This window comes from Genypterus blacodes, unplaced genomic scaffold (assembly GCF_046128005.1).
Source record: "Genypterus blacodes isolate CSIRO-AG114 ecotype Tasmania unplaced genomic scaffold, CSIRO-AGI_Gbla_v1 ptg000061l_1, whole genome shotgun sequence".
Classification (NCBI taxonomy): domain Eukaryota; kingdom Metazoa; phylum Chordata; class Actinopteri; order Ophidiiformes; family Ophidiidae; genus Genypterus; species Genypterus blacodes.
The window spans coordinates 53,036-71,574 of NW_027466873.1; the positions used below are offsets into that span (position 1 = coordinate 53,036).

At 41.1% G+C, this 18,539-nt stretch overlaps 2 protein-coding genes across 3 annotated transcripts in view; one reads left to right on the forward strand and one right to left on the reverse strand.

Moving 5' to 3' along the window:
- Positions 1-455: 455 nt before the first annotated feature.
- On the reverse strand, positions 456-2,577 carry mrps33 (mitochondrial ribosomal protein S33). 2 transcript variants are annotated; one of them, XM_076153995.1, is made up of 3 exons: positions 2,520-2,577; positions 1,547-1,763; positions 456-1,012 (listed from the first exon to the last, which is right to left on the reverse strand). In XM_076153995.1, the coding sequence occupies exons 2-3, from the start codon at positions 1,759-1,761 to the stop codon at positions 907-909; spliced, it is 321 nt and encodes a 106-aa protein (XP_076010110.1). In that variant the 5' UTR covers positions 1,762-1,763; positions 2,520-2,577; the 3' UTR covers positions 456-906. The 2 variants fall into 2 exon arrangements, with proteins under 2 accessions (XP_076010110.1, XP_076010108.1); XM_076153993.1 differs by having other exon boundaries at positions 2,403-2,577.
- A 3,117-nt stretch (positions 2,578-5,694) lies between these two features.
- tmem178bb (transmembrane protein 178Bb) overlaps positions 5,695-18,539 on the forward strand; it is a 48,285-nt gene continuing 35,440 nt past the window's right edge. The window contains exon 1 of the mRNA XM_076154295.1: positions 5,695-6,076. Coding sequence (XP_076010410.1) covers positions 5,695-6,076 — 382 coding nt within the window. The remainder of the gene's footprint in view (positions 6,077-18,539) is intronic.

The window sequence follows — 18,539 nt, forward strand, 5'->3', positions numbered from 1 at the left end:
GAGTGTGTATTTGGGAGCAATGGGCCTGTTTTCGGGATCCAGGCTGTTGGATTTATGGACTTTTGGAGCTTGAAAGCTCCAGGGCGCTGTGGCATACGAGTGTTGTTTAAATGTGGGCGAGTATGCGATGTTAAGATATTCTTTTGTGCATGCAGGTCACTTCAGGAGTGCGATCTGTTCAGACTAGTATCTGTGGTTGTTCCATATTTGTAGCACTACTCTGCATCCATCTAGGCCTGGGTAGATGTAGCTGCTATCTGGTATCTACAGCAAAGACAGAACCTCTGTGACGGAAGTAATTCCAAACACAGTCAAAGCCGATCCAATCAACAGCCATAGTGCACTATATATTAATTTAGAAACCCTGTAAATACTTATTGATGGTACCATCTAACAGCATGAGAGCTTCTTCAGCTTGTTTCTTCAGTGCAAAAAAAGGGTCACACGACACTGTGTGACGTATGATTTCATTTATTTTTCAGGACAAAAGGTACACTTAAATCACAGCAAACCTGAGCTCCAAAATGTACTATGGACTCAAAACATTGAGTGATGACATCTTGGAGGAAGAATAAAACAACATTTAGTGTAAATGTTGCTTTATTCTTCCTCCAAAACTAACCCTTTACATGATCTCTGCTCCAAACATTTCAATGCCAATACCTGTGTTTACAGAGTTTAGACTTCAAACAACCCATGTGCATAAAACAAGGGTTTAGTGTCTGAAATGGAGATAAGCAGAACAAAACCATACAACCACTTCATACTATTTGAAAGAGGCGGAGGCTTGAAGCAGCAATGCTTCATTCATGTGACAGTATCTGACTCCATAAGACAGACTCTTCATGTTCATAACACAGACACAGTGTGTGAGTCCTTTGTAACGCAGCAGAAATGTTATCCAGATTATTTTTTCTTTGTTGCTCGCTTTCCTTCGCCCTTTTTTGGTTTTCCTTTGCCCCTCAGGTTCTTTAGTCGACGCATCTCCTCCTTAAAGTCTTGGTGCTCGTCTCTGAGTAGGAAGAGAAAACATCATCTTGATACCATGGTCACTGAGAAATGTCCACAATTTTAAGAGTTTCAGGACTGAAATTACTAAATTGAATTGAAACAATACAATAAAATATACCACATACTTATGTGTGATAAGTGCTCCAAAGTATACAGTACAAGCACAAATATATTATTAATATCATATTTACTTATATCATGAACATACACATTATTTCTAGCTCGCAACTCATCCATATTAAATTGTCGAAATTATGATTATATAATATTATATAATATATAATAATATAAACTAAATAATTAAACTAAACTGTGTGAGTGAGCCCTCCTTCCTCCTTGAGCCTGTCAATAGTGCAGAACAAAACAACACTCCATATGTAGATGATCAAAACAGGGGACTGTCTGCAGAGCGAGCCTCTACAAGTCTCCATTAAGTCCGTTTAGGTGTCACGCTACTTAAAATAGGTCCTACAGGTTTGTTAACTTTGAGCTTAGACTTCACATAGGATAACAAGGACAACAATTTTTGGAATACCTAAACAATCCCATGAACCTCAGCTTCTGGGTCATAGCATAGTAGATCTTATGCTGTGGGTACCAGTCGTACACCTCTTTCCTCTGGGCCATGGGAGGCTCTTTGAACAGCTGGACCACCTTCATGGACTTGGTGTCTGTCGGACTCACAACTTCCCGAAAGATCTGTGCACTGAGCCTGGCCATGCGGACTGCATAGTTGGACGGACCGGCCATGACTGGACAATAAAGCAGAAAGAAAGAGGTGGTGGTCATACGGACTGAGGCGGAGCAGTTAGGAAGTGGAACATGCAGTATAAACAGTATATGGAACAAGTGGCCCACACTGGGATCACCCCCTTTGACTTGCATCATTAAATAAACATGATTAGATCAATGTTATGTTCTGTTTTCTAAACCAGCACCTCCAGTCTCCAACCCAATCCTTCCACTGCCCAGCAGGTTCTCTATCTATCCCATGGTACTGACATGGTACAAGCAACCATTTACACATTATCAATAGTATATTTAACTTTGTATTTGATGCATATAGTGTCAGAATGTCATTAAGAGGTTAGGTGTACCTGGAATTACATACTGTTTACTGTATACTACTAAATACTGTTATTGATTACAGATAAATGTCATTACAGTCACTTCGTCTGCATAAATGTCGTTACTGTCACTGAATTACCTGATTAAGGGATGAAGGACAAATGAAACACAGCTGAAAAGAACATTACATATCTAAGGAGGCAAGTTTAAATGGAGGATGACCACTTGGAATTCTAGTAGATGTATGTTTGTCTGTCTGTATGTATTCCATGTGAACGATGTGTTTCGAGCTGTTTTGTGCTGAATGAGGAGAGTTGTCTTACCTCAGACTGTAACGGGTCAATGCGAAGCAACCTTTCAATCTCAGAATCGAACGTTGTTTACGCCAATTGATGCCGGGAACATATCTAAATGTATCTTGGAGCAACAAAAAGTCTAACCTTGAAACGATACAGTGATGTTTGGTCCGCGCACAGGCTTTCGAGCACGTGACGCAATTTTCGGAAAAGGAATTGGTCCGTCGCTGTTACTTCCTGTTTTATCATGAAAGTAATATTCAAAATAGACACATTATTTATTTTTTGTTGAGATGTATTAACATCCCCATGAATCTTCTCAATACATTTTGACTCCGACGCTCAGTCAGTCTCGTTATTTCTCTATCTTTTTTGTATAGTTTTGTATGCTTTATTTCATCTGGTGCTGACAGGAAGTTAGTCCGTCTCTCCGATAGTTTTTTTTGCACATGGTTCCGTTGATTTGGAGGGTATGTCACTCGAGATACAACAACAACAGCAATAATAATAATAATAATAATAATAATAATAATAATAATAATAATAATAATAATGGTATACGTTTTCTGTTCAATTGTATGGCTTTGCTGCAGTTCCTTGATGTTAAATAGAAAGTGAATCGCTATTTGAGTAGTATCTTTGTTATAACGAAATTCATTAGCATTTTCACTGTTCGCCAACTTTTATGCTACTTGTTTTTGTTGTCTTTTCTTTTTCTGTACATTCCTAATTTTTCCTGCATGACCTTATGCCCCCACGGTACATCAAAATTCCCGCATATTATATCCCACATTAGAGGAGGAATCCCAACCAGCATGTGATCATTTGTCCAAAGTCATCCTGTGTTCCCTGCTGTGGGAAATTTCTTATAGGGTGACAGTTTTCTCTGCACCTGTTTTATTTCAGCGATGCCTTTTTACCTTAATACCAGAAGAGGGCGCCAGATACGAAGAAATTCATTGAGCATTTTTCCCCTACAACTTTGGTATATACAGTAGATATGATTACATATTGATACACATTATCATTTATAATGATATAATTATCGATAGAATTCACTCTACGTAATAATTTACCGTTTAAATCAGTTTGATGATATCCTTCCCAAAGACTGTTGAGAAACATGCATCAAATCAACACAAATGAATTAATAAAGCTGCAACTGGTATTTCTTAATCATCACTTGTATTTTGCAGGACCATGAATACATCGTGAATCATTGATATTAATGTCCCCTCCTTGAATGTCTCTCTCCATTGTGCTGAAATATTCAAGAACATACTTTGTTCCTCTCTTGATGACAAATAATTAAAATTAAAATTAAAAATCTTTTTTATTACACCAGTTTGCAGGAAGCTTGTTGGTCGTTTAACCAAGAAAATCATTTGCGCTATACCTCATATGTTGATCAAAATGATAATCCATGGACATTAATAAAGCTTTGATTGAATTCTAGAGCTGAACACACTTTATTGAATTAAATTAAATGAGCATAAAAGGCTGCAAACTGCATCACTTTTGTTGTAAAGCCACAGGCAATTGACCTTTAATCATGAAAGACTGACGCTGATTGACATTGCTTTGTAATAAAGACTAACCAGCAAGCAACAAGAAAACAAAAAACACTCAAAACAAATATAAATAGAGTTATATAGTAAATTGCAGTTGAAAATAATTTAACAAATAATAACATCAGTAATAACAAAACTGAATGAATGTGAGACGAGCACAGGACGAGACAGAATGTAGTTTACCTACAACAACCCCCTACTAGTCCACATTCAGTTGGAGTCCAAGCTCATCTTCCCAGGCAGCCTTTGTTTTGGAGTTGGCTTGATCCCCTGGCTTAGATCAAGGATGCAATGATAAATCTCATAAACAATCCTTCGTAGTGGTGTCTTGTAAATAGATCCTCCCATATTAGTTGAGAAGGGGTGAAGGGTAGTTCTCAAAATTGTTAGAAACAAAGTGTTTGAAGTGGTTTGCAGGCAATCCAGGTTGTGATGACAAGTATTGCAGTACTAAGAGTGTGTCGGTACCCTTATGTTGCCCTTATGAGACCATAAATCTCTAGCCAGACACTTCTCCATGGTGGCCCAGAGCTGGTGGAATGAGTTAACAAACTCAATTTGAGCTGTTAAGTTCCAATCTGTCTTCCAAAAGCTCCAACTCTTTTGTGAACGCCTTCACTACTAATTAAAAAAAACAACCTCTTTTTATCTATACCTCCTCCAGGCTCTGCTCAGGCACCTATGTCCTGTTGTTCCACTTAATTCCTTGACGGTTACTCTTGTTGTCCTGTCCAGAGTCCAGACTAGGTCTTTACTTGTGTTGCATTCAAATCTCTGCTATGCCGTTTGAATAAAAGCACCTGACTAAATGTAATGTATTGTTTTGTTTCAGTGATTTGTTCAGTATTGTGCACTGGTGACCTCGACAGTGAGTGAAAGTGTGGTGGGGTGAAGCCTCTTGCTTGAGGTCACTGTAGTTACTTGCATACATTAGATAATAACAATAGTTGGAAAGTGGTAACAACGGCACTGATGGCACTGATAATGGGCCGACTCTGGATCGTCAAATGACAATAAGATAATGTAGTTTTTGTCAAAGAAATGATCCTGTGGCTAACCTGGTGCGCCTACAGGCAGGATGAATGCTGATTGGCCCACGAGCAGGCCTGAGCTGTACAGCAGCTGCCGTCATCCCATCAGACTTGCTGCTGATTCCGGTGTACGCTGTCTGCTGATGGACTGCGGTCTGGGCTTTGGATTACAGGTAAAACCCTTTAATGGAGACACTATTAGACCTCCATCTTAGTAGCTTCGTGTTTCCCGTTGTTGTTTACTAGAATGAAAAGAGCATTGTTTGTTATGTCTGAGTAGATAATCTTAGAAAGACTCAATGTAAAGACAATGAGTCAGTCAGTGATACGTCAGTGGGGTTTTGCCAGTTGACTCTAAACCTCTGCTGATCAGGTTTGTGCTTGGTGTTGGTGTCGCCCCTCAGACAGATGGATGTTGAGGATGAGATGAGATAAGCGTCCTCTCTCTCTCTCTCCCTCTCCCTCTCTCTTCACCGAGCTGCTGCAGCGCCGCACACGCAGGAAAGACGTCGTACTCTGCAGCCGAGGCAGGATTCGGGGATCCAGTATTGCTTTTCCGGGGTGGGGAGGGGGGTTTCTCCTTCACTCTGCTCATCGCCTCCGCGGATAATGGTCCTGTCGCTGGCCTCCAGAGGTGATGTGAGCTGAGCCGATAGCGGGACACCGCAGAGGAGCTGTCCGTGTGTCGAGGTGCTGATGCGGCTGTGACAACCGAGTATGGCTGCCGGGAAGTTACTGCTGTATGCCGGACTCTCTCTCTCTCTCTGCGCCTTGGGCATGCTGGCTGTGGCTATGTGCTCCGACCATTGGTACGAAACGGACGCCAGGAGGTACAGGGAGCGATGCCGAAGCTTTTCCAGCCGCCGCAAGGACCCAGGTTTCATCTACATCCCCAACAATAGCCTGCCGCTGCGGGCCAGCCGGAGTAGCCTGCCCCGCTGGGAAGAGAAGCTGCTGCTCGCCCGGAACAAGCGGCAGCTGTTCGCCATGAGCGCCGCGGACGAGTGCAGCAGGCAGTACAATTCAACCAACATGGGCTTGTGGAGGAGATGTCATCGGCAAGGCTTCGACCAAGAAATAGAGAATCTCATTCGGGCAGGTAAGAATGGAACAAACATCCCGTATAGACATTTAGGCCGAGTTGTTTGAAACAGCTCCTACATGCAAACCGATGTGGATGATTGACACATGGGAATGAATGAATGTATAGGCCTACTTTGTGTGCGTTGTTAATTCATATAGCCCTGTAGATATGTGTGTGTGTGTGTGTGTGTGTGTGTGTGTGTGTGTGTGTGTGTGTGTGTGTGTGTGTGTACAGGCATGTCTCAGTCTGTCACTGGGTATGGGTGGCCTGTGGCAGCAGACCGCTTGTTGTTATGCTATTTTTCAGAATATGGAAACGTGTGAATTGTGATGCTGAATCCCAATGCCTGCGTGTTCCCCCTCTCCTCAGGTCTGATTTAAGCCCTTAGTACCTCTCTTGTAGTTAAGTGGTGCTTGCCTGACCCTGCAGCGCAAATAATGACATAATCACTTTAGACTCTGGCTTGCCACCTCAACCACTCAGTATAGGCAGGGAAGGGTGGGGGTGGGGAGTAAACTCAGATCTGGTTCTTTATAGGACCAAATCTTCTAGCGAGACTTGGCCTCTACAAATGTTCACACTGTTCACACAGAAGGAGCAATTTTTTGCAGTCAACGCTCCTGGGATCCATCACATCACAGCAGTTTAGCTCTTCATGAATTTAACACACGACCATGTTGACATAAATATGAAATGCAGTACGAGGTTTTCTCACTTCATTTACAAGCTTGCTGGAGTCCCTACAGCTGAAACAACACATTAGATCACCAATGGATGATAAATGTCAGTTTTGATATTGATGCATTATGAAGTAAATTGTAAAGTAGATTAAGGAAAGTAAAGTTATGTCTATTTAAAAATGATTTGATAACTAAAAAAGGCAAATTCACACGGGTTACATCATGCAAATGTGAAGATAATCATCATTTTGGCAATATTGTAAGGTGTACATGCCTTTGTGTGTCTGGGGTGTTGGTTGAATGAAACAAGCAATTTAGCAGTGTGACTTTAGGCTTAGGTTAATCGATCTTTGTGATCATACAGCCTTGTCAGAATGAACCAGTGCCATTCATTTGTTACAGTTCACGAAGTAAATTGACCACAGCCACAGCCAATCAATAAATCAAGTGACAACCAGCTGGGTTAATCAAACACATGTCTCCAGTCTGCTTTTATGCCAGTTGATAAGGATACAAGGTTGTGTGTTAGAGGGTGTTAAAGGTTAAGGCTCCTGATGGAGGATGTTGGTCTGTGTACAAGCAGAGAGAGGACAGGATGTGAGCACTCCTTTTCCTGTCCCCATCCTGTGTGTGTATTTGTTGCAGCTGTGCCTTCCTTTGAGGACATCTGAATAGCGTCGATGGCTCACCATCTGCAGTAATGGGCAGTCAGCAGTTAGTGTGGTCAGCGATGAGATGAATGCTCCCATAGTGCGGTCTGATGGAGCTTTCAGCAACACTGTGATGCACCGCACACATTGACGGGTCAGTGAGGAGCCACAGAGGCCAACAGTGTGTTTACTGTATCTCTATGGACATGTAGTGCTCCTTCTGATCCAGGAGCAGCACATTCAGCTGATCAGCCCAGCAAACCAAATCATAGACAGGTCATCAACTAGACAGCATGGTGGGGCAGTGGTTCTGGTGTTGGCTCAGGTCCATTCTCTTATTTACTCAAATTACAACAATTTCTTAGCACTTCAAGTTTAGTTTAAGCATCACTGACCTAGAATTACATCCCGTAGTACAACTATCATATTGAATTAACTATTAACTGTTAAACATTAGAACTGCCAAAATGTTGAGTCTTTTGCTGCAAGGCATGCTGGGAGTTTCCTCTCACTGTGCACCTACATAGAATAATGTTTACTGTTTTTACCAAATAACATATTACATACAAATTAACATTAATATACTATGAATGTGACAGTAATATATTGTTTCATGTTTTACTGTGTTAACTGTGAAACATTTGTTCTATGAGCATAAATACTGTTATTACCGTTTCACAGTTTTAATTAGAGCATTTTAACACATTGTTATTGGTCATTTTACTGACATCACTGATACCTTTTCACAGTGTACCTACACATAATCCAAAACAGATTCAGATCTCGACCACAAGAGCGCAAACCGGTCATTTTCTGTGCAGTTATGGGCGTTGGTGCTGAGGACAACAAGCGTTTTATCCTTTTGGCGACCATGTTGACAGGAGAATGTGAAGACACACAGGCACATTCAGAAAGAAGGGAGACGGCACAGCTGGTAGTCACGCTCAGAACAGAGATAAACTAGATGATTGTTTTCAGGGTTGCTGTCAGCTTGGATGGAGTTGCTTTTTTTAATGGCGAATGAGCTTGGGGCGCACAGCTGGGCTGAGTGACAGCAGATGCAGCGGGGGAAGAAGAGGATAGAAGATAGAGATGTAGAGAGGAATTTTCTCAGCCTGGGGAAGCGCTTGATGCAGGTCAGGGCATTCCAGTTGTCAGTGACCCTCCACATAAGGGGCCATTCCCTCTGTAGAGACACTCACACTGTTTTAATAGTCTCACTATGAATTCCCCTCTTAGTAATCTCACTGATTAATTAAAAGCTTGATTGACTGTCTTAACCACCACCTCTACTGCTACTTCTGTTTACATGACTCCTCCTGCAACCGGCATCACTGCCTCAGCTGCAAATACTAGCACCAACAGTACTGCTGTTACCACTCCTACTCCTACTACCATTATCACTACAGCTAGTCCTACCGCTGCTGCTCCTACCACCATTTGCATTATTACTTCTGGCACCAATAGTTCTGCTACAACCACTGACAATTGTGTTACCACTGGTGCTGCTGTCCCTCCTTATATTATTGCCAATGCTACCACTACTACTAAAATGACCACTGCAACTACGCCACCACTACTATACTATACTATACTATACTATACTATACTGTTACTGCTTCTAGGATTAGATTGCTTTGGGTCTTAAGTCTGTTAGCAGCATATCAACAGTTTTAATAACTATCCAGGAGTTTTAAATTAAATTTGTGCAGGAATTTTGCTTTGTGTTAGTAATAGAAAGAGAATGTGAGAATGGAAAGAAAGAAAGACAAACAGAGGAGAAAGGATAGAGGATAGTAGCGGAGATGGTGATGTGAGTTAGGAGTGAAGACAGGATTACATATGCTCGTGTGTGTAGGGGAGGCTCATCTTTCACCATCTGTCATTGCTCTGTGAGTAATAAAGGCTTTCAGGTCCTGATCAAGACACTCAAAGCTCTGTCCAACCAGAGAGCATAGGGAGGAGCTTCAATTTGGATTACCATTCCACTCCCTAGGGATCCTGTATCATGTTGTGGGTCAAATTGGACACTGCAGGAGGCTGAAGCTGCAGGAATGTTCCCTGACTTCCCCTTACACAGCACAAACAAGTGCAGGATAATTACTGCAACAGCCATGGTCTCACTTTAACATTCCACATAAAAGTGTCCAACCTGATGGGTGGCATCTAAAAACTGCTTTGCCAAGTGCCAGAGAATAAAGTAGAAGAAGAATGTGATAGGATGTGATGCAAAATGGACAGAACATCCCTGATCTCTGAGTCAAGTTTCCAGATATTTATTTGAATAAAGGAAAGTTTCTTGTGGGAATCCTAAAAAGTATGCTACAACATTTTATTGGCAGTTTCAGTATTAATACAGCATAATAACGTGTAATCTTAGCTATCTGTACAAATGGTTGTATGTGAAACAAGTTGAGTGAGCATGAACTACATCTTAAACTAAATGATGTCCTTAAACTGTCAACCATAAAAGGACACACCATTTTCTGTCCTGACCTATCTTTTGCTCTTTTGCACCTATACCTATGCCTGCTTGTGTCTTCTCAGTAAGTCTGCCTATAAATCAGACGAGTTTGTGTGTATAAAGGTGATTTGTGTATGTTAAGTTGTATTCTGTGTAATTGGAGGTTTGTTCCCATGTGAGGAGGCTTTGTGCCCACAGTAGCAGGCTCCTCTGTTCCTCCTGGAAACACTTAAATTATTCAGGTGCATGTGGCAGAACTCGTAGCTCATTAGTGTCTTTGCAGCACGGCGGAGGGAAACTAACCGCCTGCATGTTCCCCTGGCAGCTGCAGCCATTTACACATTTACACATGCGGACAACATTTGTCATATGTGCCACCTGCAACAATTTCTCACTGACTTCATCTCCTAATATGTTGCTTATGCAATGTCTGACGAACTCACATCATAGCTAACAGACTGCAGTCAGATTGGAAGATAGAGGCGATGTCTAGAGCACTGTCTGTACATTTACACCTGTGTGACATCACTGTGTCCACTTCACTCCCACACTACTTAAATCCACACAAGTGCACAAATGAATGTGGCAACTGGGATCTTAGAGCTGTATACCGTCTTTACAACCCCCACTTTCCATATAATCAAGAAAATCATAAAGTTAAATAAAATTGCACAGCGAGGAGGAGAGAGCAGACACCGACACAATGCCTGATGGAATTTCAATCAGCTTCATTTTAAAAGTGAATTTCATATACAAATGGAGAGACGTGATTGGCAATCAACGCGTTGCTGAAAGAGTAAAAGCTGCGATGGTACCCCTCCAATGTTTATAAGATATACTGATGCTGAAGGAGACATCCATGTCCCATTATAAATGTGTCCCGTGGAGAGGAGAGATTGCTTTAGATCAGCAATAGATGACATTCTGTCCCACATCCATAAATAAACTAAACACATTTTTTTCATTTAGTGGTTTTTACTTCTGTTCAATACGTATAAGGTGACAGGGATAATATGGCACCCGGACCGCTGCATCTTCCAAAGCATGTACGCAAATAACCTTTTGTCTGTTCTCATGAATAACTTATGGGATCTGCAGCTATTACACTTGAATGTCTAAACTGATAGTTAAAGATTCTAAACATTTGCTATTGTTGCAATACAAACCATATAATTATGAATGGACAGGCGTGTGTGTCTTAGGCAAACGTGCTCTCTGATTGCTTTCTAGTTCAAACCTTCTTTTCAAATGGGAGCTGCACCGTCTCATTTGGCGATGCATCATAGCACGAATAGAAGAAAGAACTGTTCTGTACAATGCTGTAATCGATCTGATGCCTCAGCTGTGTTCTGCACAGACAAATCAATAGTAAACCATCTATGGAGTCCTTATGGCTGCATTAGTATAATTTCAACTGTGTTTGATGCAAAAATGATGCCGCCACAGTGTATTGATCAGAGAAGTCGATTTATTTCTACAATGCCAGCTCTTTGCATCCTGGAATGGGGCGTAGAAATATAATCATCCAGACAGTTTGATGATGTTCCATAATCAATGTCCAGTACAAAGGAGTAGCCGAAATATAAACAATTCCAGACCAAATATGCAGAAAAGTGGAAGAGAGCTTTTCCCATCCGATACAAATCACATTTTAACAGAAAAACTGAAATACTTTTCTTTCCCCTGGCCAAAGTCTGTTTGCTGTCAGAGAAAAGAAAAATAAGAGAAAAAAGAAAGAAACACTAAGGAGAACAAGGATATGTGATACACATGTAGGTTAGACTGTTGAATCCTGATTATCCTTGATTGGAAAAATGTCTGCAAAGTTGTCGTAAATCCAGGTCTCTTGGCACGATGGAGGTGAAAGGAAGTTCAGATAGATTCTGTCCAGGGATGAGTTTAAGTTTTTTATTATGGCGAGGAGATAATGGTCCATTATCACATTCCGGTACGGCTCGTCCCAGTCCCCAGTCGCTTTCTTTAGTGATGTGCCTGTCAAGATTATGTACAGGCCAGTTCCTTTCAGATACAAAGTTAGTTTTGGTCACCATATTTGACTGTACTATCTGGTAAGAGACTGGTAAAAGACTGTTGGATGATAAGCTTGATGGAAGGAGCTGTAGCCATGACAATAAGCCATAGTCAGTGCAGTTTTCAGTGTTGTCATTTTCTGGGTAGTATTGGATTTCCTACAACATGGAGGTTAAAATATGTGCTTCCAACTCAGAGGGACAAAGGGCTCTGTTTATGTTTCCTTGTCCCAGTCAAGGCAAGCTGCATTAGGATAGCAAACACATTAATCAAGTATCTGTTTCCAACATTTCAGTAGTCTTGCCCTGGAGGCAAACAGACATGGAGAAAAACAAGTGGAGCATTTACCCTCAACTTCTATGTCTTTTGTGTCAAACAAACGGTGCTCTACAATGCAACAATGACTCATAGACATTTCATAGAAGTGGGATTTAAAATCACCGAAACTAAACATTTTGCACTTTTTGCCAGGGGGGGATAATGTTGTATTCCTGAGCTCTTTTCAGTGCATTCATGATCACAACCAGAAGAGAGATCATGCATGAGTGAATAGCCAAACACGCCATGGATTATTATTTGCATCACAACACTTTTGTTTTGTGTCAGTGGTGCAGAACATGATGTAGTAGTATGTTGTTGGTATGTAAATAATGCTCAGTACATTGTGATGTGCCACTTTATTAATGATGCCATAACATTTAACAACACACGTATTCATGGTGGTCAAGACGGTAAAAATAAAATAATACAAAGTAATAAATAGATGATTAAACAAAGATAAGGTCAAGGGTCAAGATTAAGATAAGGTCAAGGGACGAAAAAATGGCCTGTATGGTCAAACAGTCTCACGGTCGCATACCTTTTTGGTTTGGCCTCTGAAAGGCAGAGGTCAAACACAGTCAGTGAGAGAGAGCGATGAGGAGGAAGATGAGGAGGCAGAAGCGTGATAAGGTTTATTACCTCGCAGCCTCACAGCACCATAAATGTTTGATGAGGTCATGCTGTTGTTGGAAGTTTTCTCCTCACAGATGGAAATAAACAAACGTGGGAAGGTGGATACAAACAGCATGTAGCGCCTGGGGGCACACACACGTGTATGCCAGCACATATACATATACACACACACACACACACACACACACACACACCCTCTGTCTCTCATTTTACAGTTACCGGGCAGGTTGCCATACAAATGTATGTTGATATGTGTAGGACATTCCACAATTGACCTTCTTGCTGATTTTAAAGATCCCATTTCCACGACTCTGCATTATTTCCATTAATTAATTTGCTTGTTTTAATTGTTGATTTGTTGATGTTGATAAAACAGAAAACATTATTTTGATCATCAGGGGGAATCATATTGCGCACAGCTTCAAGAGTACAGTTGTTTTGTTTGTGTTTACTAGATAGTTGCCCTTTACAGTTATTGAAGTGATTCGACTCTTCAGTTGCCTGAGTCATCCTCTGCCAGCATGCTGCTCTAAACCGAAGAAATGACTTCAGGACACGGCATTTCATTAGAGCCAAGGCCCATCAGTCCTCCAATGATACTTCTACAATTCTGTTATAACATAATTCTTAGAATTAGGTGATAGAAACACAGTTCTACACTTCTTTATCATTTATCCTGTATGCAAATAGACTTGGCAAAGGCCTGCAACACGGCTCACTTTTGCGGGATGAAAATGGTTTGATTTCACATCAACAGCCGTTTCCATTCTTTAGAAAACAGCTCTTGCCTGCCAGCGCTGCGGCAGCCTCGTCTTCCTCGGGACGATTAATCAGCTCATCAAGTCAAAAGATCGCTGTGGGCCTGTTGGAAGAGGTAGCATCAATCAGATCCTTATTCTCCAGCCCAAAGACTGGCTTGTTGTTTAGAGGGAGAGGAGATGAAGGGAGCTCTGTGGTCACAGCTGCCTCATCTAGAAGAAAGGCCCTTTTACCACTCAGCACTTGTGCATAATGCAAGATTAATGCCTCATAAAGGCACTATTATTGTGCACACAGCCCACCCAGACTTGGTATTAGTAAAAGGCAGTAGTTATCCTGGCATTGTGCTCTCGATTTGTCCATTATCTTGTATCACAGTTGCTTTTAATGAGCGATAACCGCTTTGCAACCAGTGGTTAAAACTGAAAGCAAATGAAAGTGATGTTACAATGCCATCATCTGTTTTAGTCAAGAAAAACTGTTGACAGATGTTATAGTTGATAAGAATACAGACTAGACCTTCTCCATGTGAAAAGTACCCTGAGATAACTTTTGTTGTGATTTGGCACTATATAAATAAAGTTGAATGGAATTGAGTTATTCATGAATTCAATCCGCAGCTGAGTAGGGAACAAGCTTAGCATGCCCAGAGGGGATGAGGAAGTATCTCTGAATGTCTCGAGGTTCCACAACAACACTTCACATGCTGGATGATGGCTTGACATGGAAAGAGAGACTGCGTTCCCATGACCGCATGCTCTCTGTGTTCCTGTCTGCAGCCACAATGCTGTCTGGGTACAAAGATTACATTTTGCATTATCATCCCTTACCTGTTGGTGATTGATGCCAAATTAATGTCTGATGCCTGAACAGTATGTCATTTGAATATTGGTATTAAAAGAATGTATTACTTTTAAATGAATTTGTAAAAAGTTCCGAGCCTTGGCAGAGAACACAATATTTCTGTTGCTATTACTCTGCACAAAGTTCAACAGTATGAGCACAAACTCTTTTTTTGACGTGTGGTCATTCGTTATTTGAAGCATTAGCATTCATTACTTGGATCTGGTACAAGATATATTCCACAGAAAGGAAGGAAAAGGAGAAATGAAGGGAAATGTAAAGGACAGGGAAATCATTTACTATTTGCTCTTCTTTATCTTTGCTTCCTTTCTCTTTTTCTCTTACAACTTTCAGCCTTTCTTATCTTGGCATTTTTTCATCCAAAGTTTTCACTTGAAATCCAAGTTGTTTGAATTGTACTCTTCCTCACATCCTTATTTGACATGTTGCCGTTGGAGGTTTCCAGCAGTGGCTTTTAAGTCTGTCTCTCTCTCTCTCTCATTTTGGTTTTGAGAAATGAGAGGTTGATAAAAATGGGATCATTCATATTCATGCGTCCCTCTGGCTAATTGGATTTCCTCCTAGACAGTTTTCTTATTTCCACCTCCGGTAAAACATCTTTCCCTTTCGGTGTTGGACTCTGTCGCTTCCTGTCTGTCTGACACGTGCAAACACAGTTGAGCTCACAGTTTACTGGAAGGGTTAAGGTCAGAATCACACTGAGGGCAAACGTTCGAGAAATAATTGAGTGCTCAGAGCAATAAGTACCTCTCCATTTCTCCTGTTGGCTCTGATGGAAAATCAACAAGAGGTCAAACCATCATCAGAGGTCTTGACTTGCTTTTGCATGATGAGATTTCCTCCCAGTGTTAAGTCTGGCATGAAGGCTACACAGAAAAATGCACTTAAAAGCAAAGCAAACATTTACGCATATTGAGCAAATACAAGTGCAGATGCATTAAATCTGACTTGGGCCAAGTGGTGTCAGTGTCTTGGTGTCAAGTCGGCTCGTGGGTCTTGTTACCTCGTCTGCATTGCTCAGGGCACCTTCCTCTCTCCCACTGCTGTGATAAGAACATGAGACAGATGGTTACATCCTATGACCTTCCTACAGCTCACAGTAGTAGATGGACAGTGCAGATCTATGGCTTCATTCAGAACCTCAGGGACAAAAGTAAAAGTAAAGAGAGCAGGATTTGTAAGAAAAAAGGTGAATATTTCTTTTCTCTGTGACATACAGGTAAATTGGAAATTATTCCTTCAGAGGTGGAGAGGGCATCCTATGTGTGATAATTGCATTGCAGTCTTCTACAGCTTCATTTAAAGGCTCTTATTATGTATATAACAATAAATAAACACCATTCTAATACATTTCTAATTCTCATATACTCATGATTGTTTTTAGTCTGAAATAGAAGCTACCAAGTGACCAAAATTTAAATGAAAATATAAATTGCACACACACACACACACACACACACACACACACACACACACACACACACACACACACACACACACACACACACACACACACACACACACACACACACACACACACACACACACACACACACGTTCCATTGCATCCTGTGCTATAAGCTGCTTTTCTCTCAGTGTGTTTCTCATGTTGGCAAGGAACTCCTCCCTATTTCCAGCACTACTGTTCACACTCTGTCACGCCTTAATCTGATCAGATCTGCTCCAGTATGAGACAAACGGACACACAGATCAGAGACCAGAGACCAGTGGTATTAGTAAAGGACCCCCTCTCATGTCGAGTAACTGCTTGGCTTGGCAACAGCTACTCAGCTACTTGTTGATATTAAGCTACTGGAAAAGCTAATCATTTTGAAAAAAGCTGAGCTACTCAAAAAAGTTACATTAGTAGCTTAGCTACTTATAACTCGCTAATCCACAATACTGCAGTTCAGTTTCACTCAGTTGTGCCTGTGCCACTTCTCATACAAGCAAGGGAATGATGAAGAATGAACCACGCTATTGTAAAGGAATGTGTCAGTCAAGCAGCGCTGCGGCTCTGGGGTTTGGTTTTAATAGTTTTTGTTTGACAATCCACAGTCATTAAGCTTATCAACACAACACAGACATCTATTGGTAGGAAAATTGTAATGAGCAATGATTGTAATTTGGACTGAGGAGTGAACGCTGCCAATCAGGAATGCTCGTCATCTCTCCAAACATTAGTGTTGTTTTAAGACGCTGTCGCACCATAATCAGCACACCACAGATCCTCGTCCATTCACTTCATTATGAGAGTGAAGTTGGTTCAGCCACATTCTTCAAATAATGAATAAATAGTACCATTTGTTAGAGCTGCATTTGTGCTGAAAAAGTTGATTAGGCTGCTGTTTTTGAGATATAAAAAAATGTAATAAAGGTCATGCTGAGGTCAAATCAGCTTTGATTCTAACCAAAATGGTGCTATTTATTGGTCCAATGTTTGTGCTGATAATATGATTGTTTGTGCTGCCTCTATTTGTTCGGCACAAACACAGCACTAACAAATGGCACTACCTTTACCCTTTTCATTATTTGAAGCTCTCTCATGAATTCCATTCCCAGCAGTGAGCATGGGATTGTAATAATGTGGCACGAGGAATGAAAACGATGCAAATTGAGACAGCTTAGGTAGTTTTGTTGTTTGGTGTTCAGTGGAATGTGTCAGCATATTTCACTGAGGTTTGACTGAAACTTAAAGTAAAGGTTTTGCTGAGGCTAGTTTTACAATATAGGTGTTTATAAATCAGTTCATAGTTTGGCTCATAAGAATCTCTCTGACACTTGCTATGGCATCAACTAGCGGTCTTACATGTCCTTTGTAACTTAGTGATTTCATGACATGTGCTTCACAAACAGAACCTTCATACTCAGATCAAACCTGTACTCGTCTTCCTCTGATGTCAAAGCTAAATGGACATCATAGCATACTCACACAGTTTCTGTACTGTAGGAGACGACATCAACAAATGTGTGTCTGACCAACAAAATATAAGCTGTACTCTGATAAGCGTTTTCCTGTAACAACTCGTGAAAAATGCGAATGACTCATAACCATTAGTGGAATATAGTGTAATTTGCTCTAAACTCTAAACATACACTGTTTTACAAGAATGCATAGTAGCAAACCGGATAGGACAGTATAAACTTTATTAACCATGTTAGTCACCCATACAATGAGCACTCGTAGAAAAATGCAGGACAAAAGAGCCACTCCAAATGAGCAAAATCCCCAAGGAACCAGCCACACACAATACACAACGGAGAAGATACTGAATAAAAACATTAAAAAGTGTTTTTATGGTCCGCACCCTCCTATTTGGTCTTTCTGCTGTGACAACCTCAAGGGAATCGGCAGCCGAGCCAATGCTGAAACCTGGCTTTTAAATACATTTCTTAATTCTCCTTCTGTCATCAGCTGTGATGGTGTTTCTCCAACATAACACTGCACAGAACACTGGCTAGAATGCTCAGTTGGACTTTCTTCAAAACAGCATTGTCATTCTCTTTTCAGTCCAAGTCCTTGTGATTTGTGCTCACATGTTTATATGAGGGAGCTCTGCTGGCTGTTGATCATAACCAGAGTTGCCACCACTTTCCTTTTCCTGAGGTCAAAATCGTTTCCAGGTAGTTGTCCTCAAACCAGGTGAGGTCTTAACTTCCTCTTTATAAATGTTCCACCTTCCTCTTTATAATACTAATTTGCCATTCAGTTTGCATCTTCATCATAGATTTTTTGAAGATGTCAGGAAGCATGGCTGTGTCTGAAATCTGCTATGTGAACCTGTGTTGATTGAACACTTCCCTTGATCTTTCCCTCCACTTCACTTCGCGACTCAATGGAATTACATAACAAAAGAGATACAGACATACATAAGTTATGTATGTAGTATGTGAATAGCTGGATCCCCCTGTGGCCAGATGCATCCCACTGCCTGAGCACTCTCTCCATGTGCTCAGGCAGTGAGCACATGGAGATGTCCATGTGCTCACATGTCCATTCATCAGCAGTTTTAGGTTTGCTTTTGAACACATCTCACCAGTTCAGTGGGATCTACCCCAGGTTAATGTACTCAGAG

Excerpts from the sequence above, each read along its gene's own strand:
- mrps33 (XM_076153995.1), bottom strand. The coding sequence starts at position 1,761 with ATGGCCGGTCCGTCCAACTATGCAGTCCGCATGGCCAGGCTCAGTGCA. Across the intron at positions 1,013-1,546 it reads AGGTTCATGGGATTGTTTAG|AGACGAGCACCAAGACTTTA; the intron begins GTATTCCAAAAA and ends CTTCCTACTCAG.